General features: G+C 53.8%; 1 protein-coding gene across 1 annotated transcript in view; it reads right to left on the reverse strand.

Moving 5' to 3' along the window:
- Positions 1–4,977: 4,977 nt before the first annotated feature.
- RAB11FIP5 (RAB11 family interacting protein 5) overlaps positions 4,978–25,570 on the reverse strand; it is a 42,983-nt gene continuing 22,390 nt past the window's right edge. The window contains 5 exon segments of the mRNA XM_050895293.1: positions 4,978–9,077; positions 10,383–10,572; positions 16,317–16,460; positions 16,497–18,090; positions 18,093–18,889. Of these exon segments, the coding sequence (XP_050751250.1) occupies positions 8,868–9,077; positions 10,383–10,572; positions 16,317–16,460; positions 16,497–18,090; positions 18,093–18,889 (2,935 nt within the window). The 3' untranslated portion in view covers positions 4,978–8,867.

The raw sequence follows: 25,570 nt of genomic DNA on the forward strand, positions 1-25,570 counted from the left end.
CCCCTTCGCGCGCCGCAAGCGCCACTTTAAACAGCCTCCCCCGCCGCCGGGCCCGCCCCTTGCGGCGCCGCCGCGCTGATTGGCCGCGGCCCACCGCAGCTCCCGCGAGGCACGCCGGGAGATGGAGTCCGCCGCCGCCCGGCGCCTCACGGCAGGCGGAGTCCGAGCGGCGAGAGAGAGGGGGATGCTGGGACAGGGCGGCCCCGCCCCTGCCAGCCAATGGGGGAGGGCGCGGGGGCGCGGGGCGGCATGGGAAATGGAGTCCGCACCGGGGTGGGGCCCGGGGCACGACGGGAAATGTGGTTTGGCGGGAACCTGAGGGGAGTCCCGGGAGGGAGTAGGAGGCAGCAGGGAGAGGGGGCTCTCCTCAGGCCGGGGGGGTTGTACGGTGTGCCTCCACCCTGTCTGCGGCAGGGCTGGGCCCCAGGCTGGCTCCCCCTGCCCAGGCTGCCACCACGGCCGTGCCTTTGAGGGGAGCGTGAGGCCCCGAGGGAGCGGCCAAAGGGTTTGGGTAGAGCAGGGCCTCCCTACTGCTGCCGCAGAGGGTAGTCCCGCATGGCGCCGAGGCTCTGCGAGGCCCACGCACAGCATATGTGAGTCTTCGCCTGCCTCGGTTGCCACTTCTCCCTGTCTGTTCTCCTTTTTGTGAAATAATGGTTGAATTTAGCAACTAACAGAGATCTCTGAGGCAACCAGCCATGCCCCGATAACGGAGCTCCGTTCTTCCTGCCCTAAAAGCACGTACACCTCGTGGCGCATGTTTCTGACCACGAGGGACTCACTCCAAAATGTTCTTCCTTTTTTGAACGCAAACACCTTTCGCTCAGTGACACCGACATGGCAGCCAGAATACGGGTGGTGATAGAAGATACATGGGAACGTGACATGGAAAGCAGACTTTGCCTTAATTCTGAAATTGTTTGAGCAAATAGTAAGACATAGAAAGGTGAAAGCCCAAAAGCTGCTGAAAAAAAAATTCAAATTTCATCATTTCCTTGGGGAAATACATATTCTTACTTTGATGGGAGCCTAACAATTGCTATTGACCTTTAAAATATGTGATTAAAAATAAAGAATAGGAAACCTGGAAATAATAAGTTTACTTTGATGCAGACTTATTTGTCTGCTTCCTCAGCGTTACTATTTGTGGAGATAAAGGCAAGGTCATGCGGGGCTGGGGGCAGAAGAGGTGCGTACGAAGCGATCTCCAGAATCCTCTTCCCTAGATTAGTGGAATAAGAAGTGCCTGGCCCTTCAAATGCCAGCGAAATTGTTTGGAGGATTAGGATCAATTCTCCGAGGAAAAGCAAAGGGCCAGCAAATAGACTTGGAGATGGGGATGAAGCAGGGAAGGCAGTCAGGGTGTAAGAGGAAGGCTTGGCACAGCAGAAGTAAAGGCAACAGATTACAGAGCAGGTCAGAAGCAGATTTTCCATCTGAGGAGGAATTAAATAATATACCTGGAAAAAAAAAAATCCCTTTTTTCTACTATACAGGGAAAAATATGAACATCACAACGTTTTGCTGTGGGGATGCTGCTGCTGCTCTGCTTTATGGATGTGGTGCTGATTTTTTTTCCGCTCCCTTCCCATCTGCAAAACCGATTTCTCTTTTTAGGCTAATTCACCACTGATCCTCTTCACTGAATCACCAATCTCCTGCAGCTTCGGGTAGAAAAGGGGCAGAAAAGGGGCCCGACGCAGAGCCTGCCGCCTCTGGTCACATCCGAAGCGCTGACCCCATCGCAGCTGGCCGTTCGGTGGGTGAGAGGCTCCCTGAGCTGCCGCCCCCGGGGCAGGGAGCTTGTGCCGTCCCCCGAGCCTCGTGCTGTCAACTCTGCCTGGTCTCAGACCGCCCGCTGCCTTAACAGCCTTGGCCCCTTGGCCACGTTTTCTTGAGGGGGAGTCCCGTGGTGTCACTCGGGTTACGTGGGAAGAGGTGAACCGTGCTTTACCGGAGCTTTAACCTGCCGTGGGGGCAGACGCTGTAACACACAGCCCAAAACAGCACGCCAAAGCGCACGTACCTACCCCTTGCACCGGCACGAGGAAGGAGCTTCTACCAGAACAGAAAAGTGGCATTTTCTCATTTCTTGTTCCTTAGAGATACTGTGAAAATCAAGTTGTTCCTTCCTGTGCTGCACCAACCTGCTCCCCCAGGGTTACAGGCTGCTGGCAGCCAGCATCGCCTCTCCTTTTGCCCTCTCCCTGCCTCGTTGCGTGCAAGCATGAAAACGCAGCTCTCCCCAGGAGCGGATAGATGATGAGCAAAGATCTGATCCAACAACAAATCCTGCTCGCAGGAGCGTACCCACTGCCATCCTTGTACCCTGTCCTCGGAGTTAACGGTTTGCTTACTTTAATTAAACCCGGGGGGAGCGCTTGCTGCCTGCTGCTCCGGCTGTGCGACCAGGGCAGGGTTTCACGTGGCTTAAACCTCCTTTTGACCCCCCAGCACAACCACGGCACTTGCAGCTACATTTTCCCGCTGCCTTTCTTATCCCTCCGCTTGTGGTACGACGTCGATCTTTATCCTGAAGAAGAGCGTGTCATTCGGGTTTGCTTTCTTCTAGGCAGGGTCTAACACTGCTTGGAGCCCTAACGCTGTCTTAAAAGGAAAAAAAAAAAATCATTTTGCTGTGACTAATGCTTTACAAAGCAACTCTTCTTTTTCTAAAGGTTTCATCCCGTACTTCACAAAAGTAAACGCAGCAAAATCATTAGGGCTCTCGATAAATACGGATGATAACCCAAATCCCTCCGCCTCTACACAAGGGAAATCCCCCTCCCTCCCATTGCAGCTAGAGCCAGATAATTGATACAGTCCCTAATGTTGACACACTAAATGTTTTCTAACAACAGAGGGGAGAGAATCTGTTTATCTAAAACCACATTTGGAGTGACATAAGACTATCACTTTTTTGGTTAAATACCAGAAAGAATATCAATTCTTTGGCTGATATCAATCTAACCAGATCCATTTAGACTGACAACTCGCAGTTCCCTGGTTCGGGGAAGAAGAAGGAGGGGGTGGGGTGTTGCTTCCCCAGATCAACGACTGTGAAGTCGACGACGACATTTCTTTCCATTTTGGTGGGGGGAGGAACGAGCCCCCCTCCCCGCAGCCATCGAGCGAGCTCATCTAGAAACGGAGGGAGATTTGGGGCGCTCAGACGGCCACCCCGCACGTGACAGCTGGGTGCGGGGCTGGGCTGCCTGCTGGCTCGGGGAGAAAGTCGCAGGAACATTTCTTGTCGGCTTCCATCTGTAAAGCCAGATTTTAAGAAAACTTGCGGCGGGCGGCAAAGCTCAGGCTTCGAACGACAAACCCAGCCAGTTCTTCCTGCAGGGATGGGAATTATTTGCATCAGTCCCGAGCCCGTGCTGAAGCTTTCAAGCAGGCGGAGACACCCGATGTAATCACGTACGGCAGTTTCAGCAGGACTAAGGTCTCAAAATCCTTCTCTTTTTTTCTGACTTGACAGATTCCAGTTCCCCCAGCCTCCCAACGACTGCTGCTCTGCTCTACCCCCTGCGCCTCCGCAGCCAGGGGAAGCCCACACTAGCCCAGTCGTTTCAGGCTCTCTTTTCTCAGGATAGCCTTTCAGAGGGTCACAGTTCAGCGCCCTGATCCTGCGAAGCAGCGTGCCGAACATTTCCCCCCCGCAGCCCCTCCAGGCTCTCGGGGCTAACATGATCCCCCCAGACAGGTGCTGAGCTCCGTAACGGCCTGCGATCCAGCTGGATGAAAAATAAACCGGGATTAGAGCTAACGAAACTCTTCTGTTGGAGCAGCAAAGTCATTTACCGAAGCTTAAGGGGAGTTAATTTTTTGGAAGGACAAGGCATGAATGAAGAAAGAAGCAGGCCTTGAGAAGGAAAACAGTGGTGAAACAGGTGGCTGGGATTAGGGCAGAGGGGCTGGAGGCGAAGGTCTCGGCTGGGGATCAGTCCTGTGCCAAGCAAGGTCTCCTGCACGGAGGGGGAGAAACCCAAGCGCTTTATGCCCACGAAGAGCGGGTAGGAGCCGCCCGTTCCCTGTGAGCGGCGGCACCGATGGAGCCGGGTTTCCTCCCCAGGCGCCCTGAGGCTGAACTCCCCGGTGCCTGCCAATGCAACACGAGCTCTCCTTTCTTCTTCCTCCAGCACACTGCAGCGGGGTCTGCCTCCTCTACTCGGCTGCCGATTTTCCACAAATCCTCAGGAATGCAATAATAACCTTTACCCTCCTGCTGCGCGGGGGCAAAGTCAACGGTGAGCAGTAAGGGAGCTGCAGGCAGATCCGATTCCCCAGGGCAGCGTGGCCACCCGAGCCAAGCTCCTGCGGTCGCTCAGCGCACAACACGGCTGTAAGGCACAGGCAAGAAAGCTCGGAGGGGCTTAAACCCCCTCGGGTGCACCGATCAGCTGAGGCAGGGGCAATATTCGGAGAGGAACTCGAGGTAACCCTGCAGCACTACCACCCCCCGCAGCCACGGCACGGCGGCGGGCGCTTGGGGACTGTTAATGATGCTGGAAAAGCTGCCGGAGAAGTTGGACACCGTCATCCTACTTCAGAAAATAAACAGATAAATGTCACTCACTGTCCAAGTGCTATCAGCACAGACGCTGTTGTCAATAAATCAGAAGTATCTAGGAACAGCTTGAACAACTTTTATTTTTTTTTTTTAAAGTGCTTAAAACGTAAATAACAAGCTCTTTATAAACATTAGTTGCAACTATTAAAACATGAAACACACAGAACCCACTTCCTGCGTACATGAAGTACAGGGAAATCAACAACTCCAAAAACCCCGACGCTTATCTCTCCCATTTTGGGATGTTTTTCCACCCCACGTTTATAACACAAAACACACGGCGGTTTCTTCACAGACAAGTCGTAAGGCTAAGTGACACTTCAGTATCCACATCCCTTCAGGTTTGTTCCAGTTTAAGGATGTACCTTGGCGGTTCTTCTGGCCCATGACTCTGGGCCAGAAGAACCAGTCAAGGCAAAAATAAATCACTTGGCCAGAGTTCTTTAAAAGCAAGAAACCCAGCTGTGGGCTGACAACAAAAGCAGAGGACAGCTGTGAGCAACAGCACCCTGCGGAAGACCTTGTGAAACAGCTTGAGCGCGGAAAGAGAAAGACAGACCAGGAGGCAAAAACACGGAGTAATTGTTACGGCCGTGTTTAAAACGGCACCGGTGAAAAGCTGCTGCTGGCCCAACAAAACCCTTTCGTCTGCTCCGTTCGGCAAAGAGCGACAGACCTCGGCGTGTGACCCTGCATACGGACCACCAGTGCTGCTCGCCTCCCTGTTTTTGCAAATAAATTGCTAAATATGGAGATCTGGGACATGAGCAACTTGAGAACATTTCCCCTGCTTCTTTTTCTCATCCCCCCCTCTACAAGAAAACATCTACGTCCTCAAAAGCATTTCCCTCTGCTAACTTAGAGGTTTTAACAAAAAACTTATACAGACTCCGGCTTCAGTGCTGTTGTGTGGTGTAGCCGAGCTTGCTTGCTCTTACGCGGAGAATAAAAACTGTGTTGTGGGGGAAAAAAACCCACATTTGCAGGACGGCGGGGTGGAGAAACAGAGAACGAAGACAGAAGCATCTTTCAAGATGCCTTTTCCTAAGCACAAGTCATCATCTGTAGATACCTCTGGACTTCTAAACACTCGAGGACAGACACGAACCATCAGGGCAGCCTTGGCTGTCTTCACTGCTTGGTTTTTTTCCGTAGCCCCCCGCCCCATCACGTGCGATGCCAAGGTACCCGTGCCGTACCCCCGCCTCGGCCCTTTGGAGATGCTCTGCTATCAGAAAGTCAAGGCAAGAGCGTTTTAGCTCTGCTTGCTCCAGCCTCCTCCGAGACGGCGCGGGCTCCTGCGGTGGAAGGCAGGTCGGGGACTGCGTTGCTCCGCTGCAACGGAGGCAGGTCATGGGAGGAAGCACGTATTGCTGAAAAGGCCGTACGCCCGATACGGCCTGCTGTAGCTCTGAGATTGTATATTCAAGTGCAAAACATTCAAGCTTTGGAGAAATAAAAGGCCGAGCTGACTAAGGCAGAAGGGGGATTAGGGAGGCGGTGAAACGCGATGGAAGAGGAGGGGGAGGAGGCAGGGAGGAGGTGCAGCAAGATCCTTATAAACATTGGCACTTGTGTGTGGGGAGCACCTACAACGCCGATGGCTGCCGGGGGAGAAGTCCCAGGAAGGAGCTATTTTTCAGGGAGCAGAGAGCCAGCGCAGGCCGCTGGCTCTCGGGTGAGATTTCGCCTGCCCCTTACTAATGCCCGCCTGATGTAAGCCTTCACCGCTCAGCATCCCTGCCCGTCGGCGGGGCTGCCCCTTCTCCCAGCCCTCCTTCCCGTGCCACGTCGCTCTTCTGACGCTGGATTGCTTTCTAGCTGTCCACAACTCCTCCCTGCCCGCCTTCAGGTAAAAGGGAGAGCTTCTCCACGAGAGACAGGCACCCAGAAAGGGAATCTAGTTCTCAGGCCATGGGATCTTTTGATTATATAGGCAGAGAGAGGTTTCTGGTACTTTCTAAAATGGGAGAAACACCTTCCCTCAGACCCTCAGGTCTTTCTTACACCAGAAAAAAAGTCCCCGCACCCGAGACACACAGAGGGAGGAGGAACATAAAGACGCAGGTAGAGAAGTGCAAAACCCCAGATTACTTCTAACTAGGGGCAAAGGCAGGTAGGAACTAAAGGCTCAGGGCCGGTATCTTCCCAGGTAACAAATCTTCCTCCTCATACGATGGTCTACAGGCTAGATATGACCAAACATCGTCAAAGACAGCAACACTAAATCTCCTTTTCCCCCGATAGCTCTCACCTCGACAGCCTGCTTCTCCAACCTCAGACTTCGAACAGGACCCAATGCTGTCCTTATCCAGTTGTATTTTGTCTTAGAACATTCGGCCTGCTCTTCCCTCAGTGTGATCTCTTAATATCTCTGCCTCCCACGTCACGTGAGCTGCCCGTGCAGAACTCCTGCCGAAGACCCAAAGCAACCTGCACGCCGGGGCGCGAAGGCGCTGCTGTCTGCGCTTCAAAATAAACTCACCTAGTTCAGATTAGCAGGCACACAGAAGAGAAAGCTGCCCAAGACGGGTTGCGTTGAATTGAGAACTGGATTTCAGAGCCTTTTTTGGTAGGGAACTGCTATTGTCCTATTGCAAAAGGCACGATTTTTCAAAGTCGTGGTATATATTGAAGCAAGTAAGGAGAAAAGAATATGAAGGTTTTAAAAGAATCCAGTAACTTTGGGAGATCTACAGGAGAGAGAAGAGGCCTTACATGTCAAGACAGCTCAAGTCCCACACCAACTGACCCTCTGCCTGCACAGGCACCTTCTCTCACCAAAATCCTGGCAGAACGAGAGAGGGAGCAACTTCCTTCCTATACCCTTCCACGGCATCTCCAAATCAAAAACTGCGCTGTACTCCGGTGCGGCCAGGAGCATCGCTCACCAGCCTCAGGCTAACATCATCTACGGCTGTTAAACCGCGTAAATCAGAGGCCTTTGGATGGTCACTTAACAGTTAGCAGCAAGAAGCATTCAACTCCCGAGAGAGCTGGCCTACAACGCTTAAGGGTGGGCCCAAGCCACCAGAGACCTGACGCTGGCGTGTAGATGCGATACAATTTGAGCGGTGTTTGGTACTAATACTGGCTTGAAGGGGGTCTGCGACGATTACTGAATTGCTAGCTTCAACAGAGGGTGTTTGACGGATGCCTGACCTAGCAGGATGTCATGCATAGAGGTGGCCGGGCGGTCAGACATCCATCTCTGCACACGAGCTTCGGTCCCGATGGCATTTTCCTGTTGTGTGGAGAAAGATGACGTAAAGTCAATGGTGGGGGGCAGCCAGTGGAAAGCAATTCCTGTGGACGCAGGAAAAGTAATACTGAGTAGAAAATTCAGCTGTGGTTTATACATACAGGAGTCCTCCCCAGGGCATAGTGGTGCCAGCCAGCCCGGTAACGGGTTTGGTGGTGTGCAGGAAGATCTCCTGCAGTACTGATGGTGCACAAACCATCACTGGCCCTTCTCCCATATTGCGAGTTCAGTTTTGAGCTGGGTAAGCGAGGCAGCATCACGACTCTGCATGCACGCAGAGAAGGAATCGCCGCCGCTCACAGTCAGGCAGTGACGTCGGCTTGAGTCCTTTACAGCCTGCGACTCCGGCGCTGTTGCTTTGCGGAGCATCTCCCATACGGTCAGGTACTGGCACAACTTGGAGCTGGCTCTTTAGACGGAGACCCTTCATTTGGGGGTACAACGTATAGGGCAGGAAGGGAAAGAGGCATCCAACAGTAGTCCCTTCCCCTAGCTGCCCTGCCGAGCAGGCTCAGCGGACAGTAACATGCTGGTAGAGCCTTACTGAGTTTAAGCATCCCTGATGTCATCGACCAATTTAACACCATCCATCAGCCAGGGTACACCACTTCAGAGAAAAGAGATGTGGAAGAGGGTGAGCAGAAGAGCAGCAGTAGCAGGATGAAGACATGGGCGAGGTGGTTGGTTTCCAGCTCTCAAATGTCCATGGACCACTTAAAGCATTGGCAGGATGAGTGCCTGAGAAGATGCCACTTGGTCACGACGACAGGAACCTAAGGAGGCATCTGCCTCATGTGGAGGGCTCTGCTCCTCCCCATAGGGTGGATGACAGCCCATCACCCTATAGTTCCCTGGAGCCAGAGCCGGGATAAGCTTGGGCTGGAAAGGAGCAGATAACCTTTCCTGCTAAACTCTGCGAACAGAAGCCACTGGAGCCCTCTTGTAAGAGGAGGGGGGAATGCAGGGATGTTTGCAGCGTGTTTATTGGAGAAGTGCTCTAGGCAAGTGATGCTGGTCTCTGGGGAGAGGTTACTTGGCCTTGCTTTCCCCCAGCGGGATCTGGAGGAGGGTGGGAGACTGTTCCATGATGCGCACCAGCAGCTGGTCAATGTAGTTCTCCAGTTCATGGATGTGCTCCTCCTTCTTGCTCAGCTCCTTCTCTCTCTGCAGCAGGAGCTGGATGAGTTCATCGTGGGTCAAGTGATAATACTTGGCTGACTGGTCCAGTACGGTGGGATCCTGTGGTAGAAACCAAGAGGAATAGTCAGTGAGTCGAATGAAAACCACTCCTCCCTTCAGCGTTTGCAAGATGCAGCAACAACTGAAGCAATCATATATTCTATGTCTGTCTTCTTTCCCAATCTGACCTGATGAGCCTGAGACATTGTACAGCTATCACGTCCTGTCTTTACAAAGCAGCTTTCCCTCGTGCCATGCAGTCACCCAAAAATACTGGAGACAGACCAACTGCCCAGACATCCAGGCCAACGCAGCCTCCTCCACACAGCTAGAGGTGACCAGGGAGCACTTCTACCAGCTGAGTGAATCACTTAGCAGAGTTTCCCCAAAGACTGTGTCAAACCTCTCTCTCCCAACAGTTAAAAGCTAAGGGTGTGGGCACAATGGAGCCCATTAGCCTGGCATAATGAGGCCTGCCATTAGCTACTCCCCCTTTCTGGAGCTCCCCCCTTTCCCCAACCCTCCAGCAGCAGGCCTGGATGACAGCAGGAGAAGAGAATTAAGAGCTGAAAAACGCTTCAGGAACTCCCAGAGGACGAGAGCCCCCGGGGAGTCAGGTCTCCCAGCAGAGCTGGGGCTGCCAGACAGGCTGGAGCTGCACAGGGGAACAGGACCCAGACAGACCTCCTCCCAGAAAAGCTGAGATGCTCGTATCCCACACCATGAACTACCTGCGGCACCACAAAGGGCTTTCTGGGCACAGCAGGGTTGTACTTGTCCTTCCGCTCAGGTGAACCCCAGCAGCAGCATTTTACATGTCAAGTTGGAGAGGCAAACAGAGTGGCAGTAGACAAAGGGAAGGAGAAGGCACCCCCGTGAGACCGTGCCCTCAGACATATCACGCAGGTATTTTGCTTGCCTCCATATACCAGCGTTTGAAATACAGCCAGGCAAGCAGCATTTGAGCAAGGCTCCAGGAAGCACTTTCCCTCTGCCTCTGCCAGGAGAGAAAACCCTTCAGGCCTTCAGTCAGGCAGCTATCACATCCTCCACCTTTCATGTCTTGCAGATAACCAGGCATTCGCTCACACACTGTACAATAAAAACCCCAAACCAAAACAAGCAGTGGGAGAAGAACGATGGGGTGAGAAGGTCCAGAGACCAGGTCATGGAGGAAGGGAGGCCAGCAGGAGGCTGGGCAACCAGGATCAAGGATGTCAGGGTTAATACATATGGTTCCGCTCACACATGCTGCAGGACCCTGTTCTACCTCCTCCAACACCAGTTTTCTGCATCTCTGTCACCAACTACAGAACATCTCGAGCAGATGGGAACGCAGCTCTCACCTCAGTGGTAGGTTCCTACCTTTAACTTCTTTGAGTCCGTTTTCTCTGGGTGAGAGGACGGGGCCACAGGCTGGACACTGCTCGTGGTCACTGTCTTCAGCTTCTCCAGGCCATTGCTCAGAGCGGTCGTCAGGCTGGACTTGTGCTGCTGTTTCTTCTCACTGGAGACCTCTTGCACCGCAGCGCTGATGGGTTTCACTGGGTGAGGACTAAGGAGAACAAGGAGGTTGGACAGTTAACACCCTCCCGAGCTGGGGAGTGATGCTGCTGGCTCTCCCTACGGTTTTTATGGGGATGGGACCCACTTATCAAATTTAGTCAGCTCCACACAGCTAAATCCTCTGTGTCTGTGTTGCTCAAAGCTCACCTGCTCCGAGGAGAGAGAGAGGAGAGCCAGCGTCCTGCAGAGCAGGCAGCCCACAGCGCTCTCCAGCACCGCTTCCACCCAGAGATGAGATAAGGAGCCCCGGGACACTTGTTCGGCTGAGATACAGAACAGATCCCTGTGCCCACACCTATACTGCTTGGTCCACGCTGAGAGTGCTGTGGGTCAAAACTCCCGGCTGCCAGGCGTTGGTACAGCTGGGGGAATTTAACCCAGGTCTAATGTAATCGGAGGCTGCTACATCCACTGCCCAGAGGGGCATTTTGCTGCCCAGGAGCCCCCAGATTAGTGTCTGGGGTCACCACTGATGCTTCAGGGATGCTCCTGCACCACTGTACATCAGCTCCTGCACTGCCTCAGCCCAAGAGCTGGGCTCCACCTGCCTGGAAGACACCACAGAATTTGCCGCCCTCCACTAGCCAAAAGGGAGGGCCAGGAGACGGCATCTGAATGCACCTTCTCTGTCAGTTAAGGGGGAATTACATTTTCATTTACTTTTGCCTCACTCTTCACCCAAAACATTGTTTCTGGGCTTAAACAAAGTACGTTTGCTTTTCAGCGTGATGGAAAGAGAAGTGACCTGATGCTACCTTCCTGCAAGGAACAGGCAGACCTGTGCACCATACTCGGGATGAAAAGATAGTAAAATCTACCCAGGAGCTCTGCAAAGCCCCTGCACTCGTCAGATGCCGCAGCCGCCCTGCAAAGGGTGATAATCCCAACTGCCGTGCATCCAAACAATGCTGCAGGGGAAGGGGGACGTCTTGCTCGCAGGAGCTCTCAAGCAAGGCGGGCAAGCGCAGTCTCTTTTTACAAATGGGGACCTCAGGGTGTTGGTAGGACAGGTTGTGGGAGGAGGAATAACGCCCACAGTCACTGTGTGAGCTGTTAGCCGGGCTGGGACAGACGCCTCTCAAGTCCAGCTTGTGCTGAAACAGCTTGACTGTGCTTTATTTCCATTTCGAAAGCAGAGCAGATGGCTTTCAACCCTGCTCCAGGTCAGAGATAATGGGTGAGGCTGGGACAAAGGTAGCATCACATAAGGCATCAGGTGGGTGGCCCAAGTCCTCAAGGCTGGCGTCCTCATGCCTTATCAGTGGTGACGGGATCAGGATGTACCAAGCAGTCTCCCCGTTGCGCTGACAGGACATGTCTAGAAGCCCTCTTCAACCACAATGATGCCTCCCGTCATCCATTTGCTAGGAGAGGACAGCAATGGTAGCCACTGACCAGCTCCAATGAGCCAAAGGATCAGCACCCCTTGTCAGAGCTGTCCAAGCATGTGGACAGAGCCCAGGGTTCAGACAGCTTGAAAGGATGGAGTGGGATCCCACAAATCTGAGTGGGAGTCCGCTGGCAGTGCCAGGGGTTGGAGAAGTTGCCGTTCTGCACGTCAGCCTCAAGCACTCTCCACCTTGGACTAAACCCTTCACCAGCAGAGCTGCAAATGCCATGATACCACGTTACAAGCGGTCCAGCAGTTAGTTGTCCGTTTGTTACGATGTAAGATGGGGTGAGGGTGAACCAGACCGGAGGCCATGCACAGATCCTGAAAAATTGCTCATTCCCAAGTCCTTTAAAAAACCAGAAGTAATGACTTTGCTTGCTTGAACCTCTTTCCGAGCCCAAAATGAGTGGGGTTCACTGCAGGATCTGGGCAAGACAGCTCTACTACCGCTGTAGGACTTCTACCGTTCCTCAAAACACAGTGTCTGGGAAGGAGAGCGGCTGGGGAGCCACCAGGACTGCTCATCACAGCCAGATCTGAACATAAGCAGCCCCAAATGCCACCATCGCCTCATGCATCCCCACAGCATCCCCACAGCCAGCGCAGGGACTGAGACCAGAGTATGGCTGCAGAAGCAGGAGACCGACACCCCTAAGCAAGAGGTCTGTAGGGCACTGCCCGGCCGTCACGAACACTCAAACCATTTTAAACCTCTGAAGGAGACCTCTTTTGGACCAAACTTACCAAGGCCACTCTACAGAATGAAAACCAGCAACAGGGATGCCAGTGGGATAGCTTGGATGCGTTTTGAAAGCAGGGGGACATTTCCCACTGCAAGTCTGGTCGCAGGCAGCTTTCGGCCTCATTGCCAGTGGGGACACATTAATTTCTGCAGAGCTGGAAAAAGTATTTAAAAAAAAAAAAAAAATAAAAAATCATTATCCCATTCTTTCTGACCGAGAGGGCAGTGCGTGCAGGGCTCCTGCAGAGCAAAGCAAGGGCTCTGCCCCCTCAGCTTGTCACTGAGAGGTTCCGAAAGCAGAAGGCATTCCTCCACCTGCATCCTGCCCTGGGATGGTCAGCACCGGGTAACTCCGGGGGAGCAGAGTTTGCTTCACGCTTCATAGCCATGTCTGAAGTCCTGATGGATCTGCTGAGAAGTTGGACCTGTTCCCATCTGCTGGTCGATGAATGTGAACTTGAGAGTAGAATTAGTTGCTCACGCCGACAGCCTGCCTAATCCAGTACTGCATCTCCGAGTGGACATAAGCCCACGATGAAGCTTAACACGTTCAAGATGAAACACCTCAGGGTGACCGTGTGTCGTGGTTTAACCCCAGCCGGCAACTAAGCACCACGCAGCCGCTCGTGGGTAAGCTGCTGTGCCTGCAGCACCACACAGCACCTGAGGGCCAGACATCTGTGGAGAAAGGGTCTACGGGAGGAAGGGGAATGACTGAACTTGGGATCAGCAACTCTTCTCCCAGGTCTATCTGTGGACATGGCAAGCCACTCTCCGAGCTCCAAGGGCTCCACAAGGAATACATTCAGATCACAAAGCCTGGCACGTGATTTAACCTGAAACCTCGTTTTCAGAAGAGGACGATTCTGCTGCACTCCCGACATCAGGAAGGCACAAAGCAGCGTGTGTCAGTACCACCTCGGCACCTGTGATGTCCCCAATCCTGTCACCTACAAGTGCCATGACATGCTGCAATAGTCACACATCTGAGTTCCCGCTCGATGGGTAAGGAGCTGCACAACTGCTGGGCTCTTCCAAGGCAGTGGAGTCCCCAGAGCACTGTCACGGGCTGTCCTTTAGGTCCCACCCGTACCAGGGGATGCGACCAGAGACACCTCCCCAGTGGTGAAGGCACCATCTCACCCTTCCCCAAAGAGCAGAAAGGGGAGCCTCCGTACACTTCCTTGAGTGTTGCAACTGATGCTCCGAGCACCCACCTTACCCCAGCGGCAACAGTTTTGTGGCAAGAGCCCTCCCTCGCTGCAGGAGGGCGGGGAAGGATCTGCAAATGCAATCCCAACACATGCTCTTCTGGACTCTGAATTCCCCGGCTGCATCTTCACGTCTGGCACACAAGAAGCTGTTCCAGGAGGGCACAACCTCCCAGCTCACTGTGACCAGGCGGTGCCCCAGCCACACTAGGCGGGAGGTGCTGGTGTCACTCAGATATACAGGTCTGCCACTTGACTTGCCATCTTGAACAAGATGACCAGCAGAGAGCCCCCTGGCCACCTGGGAAGAGGACACGGGACCCCACACCCAGTTTCCATCCCTCCCGAGGAGGGCACATAACCCCAGCACAGCAAACTCTCCATAATCCACATCAGGTACCAGCTCCTCCTTTATCTGATGGAAGAGAAAGACACTTTTGTCCCAGCTAAGCCTTAATGCCTGTTCTAAGTTTGAAGTCTTTCCTTTTTCCTTCCACCTTTTTTTTTTACCCTATCTTTTCTTTGTCTACGTGCCACTAACCATCCTAATAGGAGATGATTCTAGGAAAGGCAAGCATCGCCATGGGGGCCCGGAAAAGGGTGCTTCCAGCTTTCCTCTGTCCCCCCATGACAATTAGTCACAACTCCCCAATCTTATAAAGTAGTGCAGAACCTCAGGGCCTTCCACAGAGACCTCGGTAACTCTTCAAAGGTTCTTCAATCACAGCAGCAAGTATCCAAAACATCCGCGTTTCACCGGTAGAGAAACCAGAGCAGAGATATTCAAGGACTCCTCAGACGTGTATCATGACAGAAGCCAGCACTGACATGACGACCAGCTCTTAGGTCCAAGCCCACTTTCCTCCCACGAGCCAGTCAGCCCTTGGATGGATGCACAGTCAAGCGCGAAGATGACTGTGAGCACGTACCATTGTCAAAGAGAGCCCTGGGACTACACTTCTCTCATTGCCTGATTCTACCCTTTGGGATTGCAGGACACTTCTCTTTCCATGAAACGTAACAAACCACCAAAATTCAGGAGGTTTCTGTATACCTGCTATCTGCAAATTTTGAACGAGGTTATTTGTTGGAAGATGAATAATCCAATTAAGAATGATTTGAGGATCTGGCCTCAACAAAGAAGAAGGAAAAAAAAAAAATCAGCTAACAGACCCATCTCTTCCTGGTCTTTGCTCCCAAGGTCATTTTGCACGTCAAACACACGCTGGAACCAAGGAGAGATCCCCATGCAGAAGGGCTGGAGCTCAGCTAAGTTCTGCTGTCCCCATCCTCCTGCCCTCTTTCTCCCCAGGGCCATGACCAATATTATTCTTGGGCCAGACGGGGTTTTATCATTTCGGTGCCCCCACGAAGCTCCATTTGCCTTCTGTCGCAGAAGTGAGGCTGATCAAATAAATCACTGCTAGAAGACCCAGGTCCTCATGTAAACCGTAAGAGAGCTTGATCCTTGATACTCTGGGCAGACAGAGCCCATGACAATCTTCTCCTGCCCAGGCAGACCAGGAGAAGGTGTACCAGGAAAACTGGATGAACTGAAGGACACAGAGCAAGACTCCATGCCCTAAACTCAGCATCTTTCTCTGCTTCATGGCATTTCTACAAGCCCAAGACTGACCACCTGGGAGGAGGAACAGCCCTTCTTTCCTCTGATGCACCGCCACAGTACCCCCCTTCCCATTCCCGTTATCCTCAAGGCTAAGTCCCACTTGCTTCATAACCAACGGGCATCTCGGCAGGAGGGAGGGGAGAACGGCATTTTGCCACTGCCCTGGTGAAACTACTTTTTTTTTTTTTTTTTTGGCTATGGAGAGAAGAAGGTTTTTAGTACCTGATGGTCATTTAAAAAGGAAAGAAACCAAAGCTGAATTAATGAAAAGGGAAGGGGCAGTAGCTGCGCACATGCCATGAAGGAACTCATGAGAGCATTAACGGCTGGAAGCTCTCCTGGCAGACATGGAAAAGGCACCTATTTTGCAAGCACAGGGAAGATGATGGAGCCAAAATTAGCATCGAGTGAAATGCGGATGCAGTTCTGCTGTGGCTGAATTTTCAGCTGGGGCAGGTCTTGGATGCATCAGATCATTTGCCCTAGTTTAGGGCAAACACAGGACACCAGTGGCCATTCCCCACCGTGATCCGAGAGAGCCAAGGCTTCACGCTGTTCAGGCTGGACTCTCTGGCACCACAGGAAGGTGAGGGAAGAGGACCTGCAGCAATACGTGGAGCAACCTCCTTGGGAGTCGGCGCAACCGTGAGCTGCTGACACTGAGCCGGGGTCCACTTATCGGCCCCCCGATAAGAGCAGAAGGGAGACAGGGTTCACCTCTACCAAATAACACACCCTTCGCCTTCCCCGGAGTGCTCACCTGGTCGTCTGCTGGAAAAAGGGCTTCTCAGCTGGCTGTGTCTCCCTGGGCAAAACCACGAGCGCTGAAGCTTGTGTGTCACCGGACTGCGGCAAAGGGCAGGGCTGGGCGGCTGCGCGGCTGGTCGCGGCAGGGACCCCGCTGCTCGCGGGGCACGCAACAGGGGAAGGGAAATCAAACTGTTTAGGGTTAGTTGCAGCCACAAGGAAAGGGGTGGAGAAGGCCAAGGGCTGGCTGTCATGCAGGAAAGGAGGCTTGCCTAGCGGGTCCCCGGGGAGGTTAGTGGGCTGGAAGCCTTGCCCAAGGGCTTCCTCGTGGAGGCTGGTGAAGCTGAAGCCTCCCTGACCAAGCCTTTCGGGCAGCACAGCTTGAACAGGGAGGGGCTCTGGTGGCTTCTCCACAAAGGGATTGCTGGGGGCATTTGGGCTGAGTGCCGGAGCAAAGGGATTTCTCGGGGCTGAAGCGTCCTGCTCGCGCCTCTCCTCCGCCCTATCTGGCTTCCAGAAATCAGCCTTCTTGAAGTCTATCCTGCTGTCTGCCGAGCATCGGCGCCACGGCCCCTCGGGCTCGCTGGCGGGGGGTCTGCCCTGCTCTGCCTCCCGGGAAGGGCCGGCCACTGCCACGGAGGTGCAAGGCTCAGGCTGGCCTCCCGCTCGCCCAGCAGGGCCAGCCGCCGGCCCGTGCCGCCCCTCACCATCACCCCACGCCGGCTCTGGCTGGGGTGGACTCTCCCCACACGCTAACCTTTGGGGTCGTTCCGCTGGGCCGAAACCCACGGGGTGACCGGCTGCCTCCGGCTCTTCCGGAGCCGTCCAGAAGATTTCTGGCTGGCCCAGGTCTAACTTGGAAGGCGGGTTTAGTCCCGACATACTGAGCTCCTCAGGGAACGGCTCCTGTTCAGAGGCCATCTCCCACTCGGCACCGTCTGCGGCCCCCATCAGAGGAGATAAACCTGGCTGGCTCCAGCTCTCCTTAGCACCCGACTGGCCTAATCCATCTAGGGAGAACTTCGATGGGCAAGTCTTGAACTGCTCAGCTGCATCCGTCTCATTCATCTCTGACCGGTCTTCCCCCAAAGAGGTGTCCCCTTTTGCCAGCTCGCTAGCTGTCGCCTCCAAATTAGCTGCTGAGTCCGCAGCGGCTGATTCGGCATCCTTGGAGACTGGGAACTCGCTCCTGGCTTCAGCTACATCCACTCCCAGTGCGGGCAGGCTGGGAGACGCTTGGACAGAGGGCTCGCTGCTCAGACGGCTCCTCGGCAGCTCCGCGTCTGCTTTCGAGCTCTCTGCGTCTTCGCATGGCTCCTTGCTGCCTCGCTGCCTCAGCTGCGGGTCGCAAGCATCCTCCTCCTCACCGTCCCCTCCGCCACCCGCGGCTGCGAACCACCTCGGAGGTTTGGGGGGTGGCGCGGCCGAGCCGGCCGCCATCTCCTCCCTCTCTCTGGTACCTGTCCACGGAGAGAGGACGACGCGCCTCTCGTGAATGTCGGAGCTGAGTTTTACACGGCTTTCGCTGGCCTCGAGCCGCATGCTAGCCTGGAGCCGGTAGACTGAAGTCCGTATGTCGAACGCTTCCTCCTCGCTACCAGCACCCTGGGGCTCCGTCCCTGGCTCAGGGGCCATGGGGAACTGTCGTGCTGCCACATCTGCGAGCACCCGCGGGGGCACGGCCGCCACATTGCTGCCTGGCAGGGTTTCGGAGGCGAGCTCGGAGGCAAAGGTGCTTCTGGGCAACACGCAAGTGGCGGTGCAAGATCCGCTCTTCGCTTCGCTTCGAACGCACTCTCCTGACCCACGCGCTCCTGCTCAGCCACGCTTTGGGAGCTCTCTGACAGGTCAGGAGCGGTTTCGGTGGCTATGGTCATCCATCCATTTGTCCCTGCACTAGAGGGTTCCTCCTCATTACTGTCCCCTTCCTCCCTAGCACTATTTTCAGCAGTTAGTGGTGTTGAAGCCTCTTTTTCCCCTGGATTTCCCAATGCAAACGCAGCTGTCCAAACCGTAGGCGTGCTGCTTTTCCTCCTCCTTCCCATCGACCCTGCAGACACAGGGCTCAGCACATCCTCTATCACAGTTGCTTCCTGGGTTGTGCTCACCAAGTTTGCCCCCACATCTAAACTGGAGAAATTTGTCCAAGACCGTAGAGTTGCGGGCATTTCACTGCCGATTTGTGAATCAGCCTTTTCAAATACCTTTGTCCCCTTCTCGCGAGCCGGCTCAGCCGATCTTTCCGTTGGGCTGGCTGCATCGGGATCGTCGATGAAAGCCATGCCCTCTGCCGCCACTGAAGTGAAGAAGTTTTCCTTCTTCAGTTCTGGTTTGAGCCTGCTGGTCGCAAAGGCATCGAAAGTATCGTCCCACTCCGAGAGGGGAGGAGGGACAGCGGGTTTCTCGTCCGGAGGAGGAAGGTCTCCTTGTGATGGGGGAGTAGTTTCTGGAACGGGGACACCAACACTTTTGGCTGGAGACTCCCTCTCCGGGTCTTTATGTCTTAGGGAGGCAGAGGGACTGCAATCCTCAGAGGAATAAAAGTTCCCAGCGACCTCTGTTGAAGCATGCGGCCCAGACGGGAAACTAGAGAAAAAGTGAGTAGGTGAAGGAGAATTTAGTACCTGGTCAGCGAGGAGGTCCTCAAAGAAGGGATTGCTCTGCAGGGAGTTGAGGAATGGGTTGGTAGGGGACAAGCATCCGGACTGACTGTCTCCAATAGCGGGAGAGAGGTTAGCGCTTGGCATGCTAGTGAGATGGGCTACAGCAGCAGGAGGAAACTGGGCAGGGGAGCAGGGAGGAAAATGAGAAGGAGCATCTGAGCTGGTTTCTACCTGAGGAGACACTTCCAGGCTGTGGAGGGAAGACAAAACAGTCCTCCTGGTTAATGCTGTGACAGTGCTGTAAGCATACACCACACACACTACAAACGCTTCGGTTCAAAGCAATGCAATGATCAAATACATACTCGTCTCTCTTGTTAGGCAGAGCAATGATTATGGAGTCAAGGCGTGGAAAGGGCATGCACGACAAAAAGGAAAGGGCAGCCCTTCTAGAACAGTCCTCCAAATTTCCCCTTTCTGCCTTAGCAAGCCCTAAGACTCAGGAGCCCGGGAGGATTTTCCCACGTCCCGTGGCCCAAGGACTCAGCTCATTTTTTTTGTCCCTTCGCTGGTGCGTACCAAGGGCAGGCTGTGCCTGAGGAGCCGAGCCGGCTCTTGGATCAGGATTACTTGAGCCAGTAAGAGCACGCAAGATTGAGTCTTCCCCAGTTTACCCCAGTGCCTCGTTACTTGTTTGGCAATACATCAGGACGACAGCCGACGCGGTGCTCCCTCTCACACAGGAGGGAGGGTAGCGTGGCTGCGGGCGGCCAAGGAACAAGAGCCGAGCAGGAGGGAGCACGTGGCCAGGATGTGGCCCTGGCTCCGCTTTTGACTCTGCCCAGGCTCCCCGCACACCCTTCGTCATGTCGCTTCTGGCCTGAGATCCCGAGACGCCTGAAACGCCATGGGGGACCCCAAGAAGGAGGAAGGGATTCAGGACATCTCGAATTCAGACTGTCAGTCTCCTTGCCCCGAGTCAGGCGGCCAGTTCTTTGCTGCCTTTTCAAGAGAGACTACGCTGACCTTTCTTTGGGATTTCATTGATCTTCCTTTGGGAACTCCTCCAGCAATGTGCGCTGCCAGCCCCGAGGAAGCCTCGCCAGGCCAGGGCTGGCCGTCTTGGAGGTTTTCACATCACAAAGGGTGCGGTGTGGACACCCTGCGCCCCAACCGGTGCTCCGACTGCCACGCTCCCTCCTCCTGAGCCCCCGTCCCCTTGACTCCCCCCTATCAGGAGCAATCCCGTCCCCAGGATAGGGCACCCGGCACCGGCACATGTGGCTGCGCTGCCCGTAACCGAGCCGGCGGGATTACTTCCTTCTGCATCGGCCACAACAGCCGAACTTCAAAGAGACCTCAGTCTTGGTTTGGGAGAAATATGGATATTGATCAGCCAGCACTGGGCATATCAAAGTTTAACGAGGAATGAATAAAGTAATTGCTTTGCCAATACGCATGGGGTATGTCCAGCCTTGGGGCTACGTCACGGTATTTCCCTGCCTCACCCAAGCTGCTGGTTAGGGATCACAGGCGGCACTGGAAGATCACGGTCAATGCGCTGTCAAATGGCAAAGTTGCTTGGACAACTATTTTCATCTCTTATTATGGATGTCACAAAAAACCTTAGACACATTTTAAAGCGCAAAAATGCCATCTTGAGGCAAAAGTTAACGATGTGTGAAGGTGCAGTCAGCATCAGTTGCTTTTAAAGCAGGCAGGGTTACGTGCCAGCAGTGCGCCTTGGACCATGAGTGATGCACGGACGGGCAGGAGCCCATGCACACTGCAGCAGTGCAGTAGGACCCACTTCTCCCCGCTCCTGGCAGCTTCAAAGCCTCCCTCACTCATCATCTTCTGAGCAGCTACCTTGGAAAGGTGCCTATTTATGCACTCAATTCCACCAAAGTCCCCTCGTCCTGGTTTTTAGGTAGGTAACACACACAGCAAGCGCCAAGCGCAACGGACTCAACTCCAGCACCCATCAGACACTATGCCAGATACTACTTTGCAGAACTAGTAACTCAGGCACAAAAAAAGCCCTGAAACCTTCGTTTCCACACAAACCTGCAGCTCACTTGGTGCTGCGGGCAGAGACAGCTCGTGGGTGCCCTCTCCTGCTGTCACTAAGCAGCAGTGGTGGCCGTGGCGCAGGTGCCCATCCCCGTCCCTGCACAGCCTGGCCGTGCTCCGCCGTGCCTCCGCGTCCTCTCCCCGCTCGGAGTACCGGCATGTAGCAGGGTGGAAAACCCATTGCAGGCAGCCGGGCACGCAACCCCACAGAAGATAACTCTGAGCAGCCCAGCTCTTCCCGGGTGTTTTGAGTTCTCAGTGAGCACAGAAAATCTCCAGGAGAAGTGATCGGAGAAGCTGATGGAGAAGGTGATGGGCCTAGACCATCCATGAGGCAGCAGCAGCGCAGCACGACAGCGTTTGCTCAAGGAGACAGGGCAGCCCGTCTCTCCCCAACTCTCTGTCACTGCTGTTTGGTGTTTGCCATCCCGAAGGTCTCAAGGCTATGGCTCGTATTGACCGAGTCCCTCAATTCTTCTGGTTTTCTGAATGCAGAAGGTGCAGACAAATGCCTGCAGCTGCTGGGTGGCTTCATGCTCCTCAGCTGAACACACACGCTGGAGCACAGGCTCCTGTTCGCTGCCACTTGCTGCAAATTGACCTTTTTCCCTAATCACCCTCAAATTTAAGCTCTCCAGAAGAGGAGCACAGCTGCCCATGACCCATGGTCTAGCTGGGTGAGTTCACAAGATCCACAAATGGGTTTTATCTGTGGTGGAACAGGGCAAAACACAGCAAATTTTCCTTTCCAGCCGGAAAGAGAAGGTGGCAAGGTCCAACCTGAAACACCACGATCTCAGGGTGGCTGCAAATGGCGCACGCCACTGCCCTGCCTCTGCTTGCTCCTGCGACTGTTCCTTCTTGCTGGCACTTGCTTTAATGTTTTGGTCCAGATTAAGATCCCTCATTTGTGATTCTGCTTAAACAGCATTTAGTGCTGAGTCAGAGCAACCGAGGCCTGATCCAGCCAGCTCTGCTGGGCTCTAGCACTAAATGGCTACAGAGCATTAATCAGCTTCAGCCTCCTAATGAGTGCTCGCTGCTAACGACCTTCACAGCTGCCAGAAGACTGAGTGGTTGAAGTTCCTTCCCCAGGGGATGGCTGATGCCAGAGCAGCCCCTCGCCCAGGCAGACATGATGGGCAGTACCCCGAATTCCACTGATCCCCACCCGTACAGGCGGAGGAACAGCTTCAAGGTCTCTTCAAACCCACCCAAGATGACCCTGTCTTCCTTCCCCAAGTCATGATGGGGCTCACGGGGTGCTGGACCTGCTGAGAAAGAGCAGCTCTCAGCCATGCCAGCAAGCTGGTCCCAGCCCCGAGCTGCTGCCTGCGTGGTCCGGGCCACCAGGAATCGGGATGGTGCTTTCAGCAAGCCTCTGACTGCCCCATGCCCGTCATGACCTACACATCAGCGTCAGGAAGCAGCAAAATGAAGGTGGCACTTTGCCTGGGAAACAAGGTGGGTGAACATGAATCTTTTCTGGGAGGGAAGGAAACCAGAAGCAATGTTGCTTCTAGCTCCGCTGCAGGAGGACCCAAATCTCTCCCCTGCCATGCAGCGGTCCCGTATCATCCTCCCCCAACATGTGCAGCCCAAGTCAAGCTAAAGATATAAAGACAGAACTTAAATCCATCTTTTTTTGTCAGATTCTGATTTTCCTCCTCCAAAACCCCCTCCTGAAGTTTCCTTTCTGCTGCCCGTCCCCCATTGCTGCTGGGACCCACCGGGCCTTGGCTCAGGGGCTGCACAAACCACTCTCAGCCGCAAACTCCTGGCAGCAGAGCCCACATCTTTCCCCTCGGTTTTCAAAGCACCAATTGCACCATCACCGTTCGACCACTTTCCTCGGGACAAGCATTCCCTGTTTTGGTTACCAGCCCAGTGCTGGCAGCAGACCTGCTCTCCCCATGAATAACCCACCCCACAAAAAAACCCCATTTCCCCTCTCTGATGGAAGGATGCTGGAAGTGCTCAGCAAAACAAGGAGCCGAGGACGGCGTATTCCTCTAGAGGGAAACCTCCGCTTGCAGCAGCCTGATTGAAGATCTTTGCTGCATTGAAACGCTGACTCACCCTCCTCCTCCCATACCCCAGCACGCAGCTCCGCCAGCCAAAATAAATAGCGGGTACCTTTCTGCCCTCATTTATTTGTTTGGCAGCACTTCACAGACGCGTTTTAGCCTCTCAGCAGAAAAAAAAAAAAAAAGAAAGAAAATAAAATATTGCTGAGCAACTCCCTCACGGAAAGTCTATTTGAAACAGCTTGTTCAATGCAGGGAGATTTTTCCCTACAGATCGCAGCCTGAATTTCAGGCTGAAGGCAGCTGCCCCAGCTCCACAGTCACAGAGCACCATCCCCAGCCATCGCAGCCCATCTGCAAGAGGGTGGGTAACTCTGCACCGGGAAGATAAAGAAAACAGCACATGCGCTGAAAAAGCAGGAGTTTGGGGAGGGCAGGGCTCAAATCCAGCCATAATGTGCTGAGGTTAAGAGCTGCGCCGAAGCTGAAGTGGAAAATCCCTCCTAGGAGGGCTGGATCCAGGGGAGCACCGTGACCCTACCACTCACAAGCTGCTTTTTGCACCGTTTCCCCGTAGACAAGCACACAGCTGGGGCTTGCTGCAAGCGAACTGGGGAGGGTGGAAAACCAGCAGGACCGGGGTGCCGGAGGCCCCGGCGGCAGCTTCAAAGCCTGGCAGGGATCAGGAATTTCCTCCCACCGGCTTGAGCAAGGCTGGCACGGCAGGATTTGTGCAGATAGGGGTTGGGAAGAGATGGGTATGGCAGCCCGGGACATTTTTGTACAGGGTGGGAACCCAAGTAGGAAGGAGTCAGAGAATATATGCAAATGCTGCTTTTAAATAGCTATTTTGGAGGTGAGAGCAAGGGGTTTAGCTATCTGTGCAAAAACCACTTTGCTTTCCCCTTGGTCCCCACCTGCCCATCACCCCAATTAAAACAGACAAGTCCTGCTTTATAGAGATTTGCCCCAAACCCACAGGAATAAAAATAAATAGTGGAGATAGGATCTGGGCAGTAGAAGCCTAGGTAGATGCAAAGTGCTAACCTCAACATGCACTTTTACAAGTGGGAGCAGGGCTGTGCTCTACCTGGACAGCTACAAAGCAGATTTGTCTCACCAGGGCTGAGCTGGTGCCAGCTTAGGATCCGATTCACCATCCTGCTTCATGTCCATCCCTGGGAAATGCGGGCTCAGCAGGCAAAAGGAAGGCAGAGGCATTTTAAGAGCCGTTTTTCACCCTTGCAGGCTTCCCGCACCCCTCGTGCCAGAGGGAAGATGTCCAGCTCCATTCCTGTGACTGATCCAATGCAGCCGTGCAATTCTGCAGCTCACGTGGACACAAGACCTGTGCCAGAGATGTGACCCTGATGGCTCCTGCGACGGACTCATCTGCAGCATCACCGTTATCCGTGACGCCCTGGTTCTCAGGACACGGTGCTCCTCTTCAGCAAACTCTGCAGCCTCCCAGGTTCTGCTCTGGAAGTCCCCGTCAACGGTGCTTTGGAGGGGGCCGTCACACGCATCGGTGTTCAATCCCACCGACAAGCTCCCCTGGTCCGCCTGCACCGCTCCCCACCACCAGCCTGTCCAAGGACGGTACTAAAATCGTTCAAAACCTTCTTCCCATTTCCAGCATTTAGGAAATGTTCTTTTTAGGAGTACATGACAAAGAGTGAGAAATTCGAGTCAATATTTGGCCTCACTGCTGGATATAAGGGTACGGACTATGGAAAGAGGAGTGACAGCAAAGGTGGGGAGTGATTTTACATTTTCCCCCCATGAAAGCAGAAACAGAGGGAAGGGGCTTGAACCTGCAAATGGCACTAATGCAATTATTTTTACAAGACAGAGTGCAATTTCTCTTTTTTCCTATTGCCAAGCATGAGAGGCAGCCTCATTTTATCATCCCAATTCACACTGCAGGAAGCAGGACCTGTGGAGCTCTGATAACACTGTAGGAAACCCTGAAAATAGTTAAACCAATTGTTTTAGCCCAAGGCCTTGCCTCAAATAAACCTGCTGAGCTTCTTCCTTACATACAACCCTTGACCACACAACCTTAAAAACAACAAACCCCAAACAGTCTTTTATTCAGGTCTCCAAAGAGCAAACACTATCTTCCTATTGCTTCCATTCAAGCCAGTATCAAAGCCTGGTAGCCGCCCCGGATTAGCAAAGCCGGAGCCGAAAAGCACAGCCTTTGGGACTTGCTTCCCTGTCAAGAGTCAGTGAACAAACATGTGTAAATAAGGGCTGAAGGCAGAAATGTCCAGCCCTCTCCCCGCGTAAGAGCACGGACAGGTTTGCAGCTTGCAGGGCAGCGCCAGCTCATGCACACTTGCCGACAGCTCAGCAAAAACCACCCGTAACAGAACAGAAAAGCTTTTTATAAAGCTGAAGTTAAAACCAGCTGAAAGTCAGCGGCTTCCTTATTTTAGAAAGGGCGTGGTTTTGCAAGAGCAAGTGGTTAAAGACAAGCTGTGCCAAATTTGTCTTAGCTGCAGGCTAATTTAAACCTTAACTGTAAAGCATCTTTCTAATTACAGACCTTTTAACTAATT

The sequence above is a fragment of the Gymnogyps californianus genome, chromosome 4, assembly GCF_018139145.2.
Source record: "Gymnogyps californianus isolate 813 chromosome 4, ASM1813914v2, whole genome shotgun sequence".
NCBI lineage: Eukaryota > Metazoa > Chordata > Aves > Accipitriformes > Cathartidae > Gymnogyps > Gymnogyps californianus.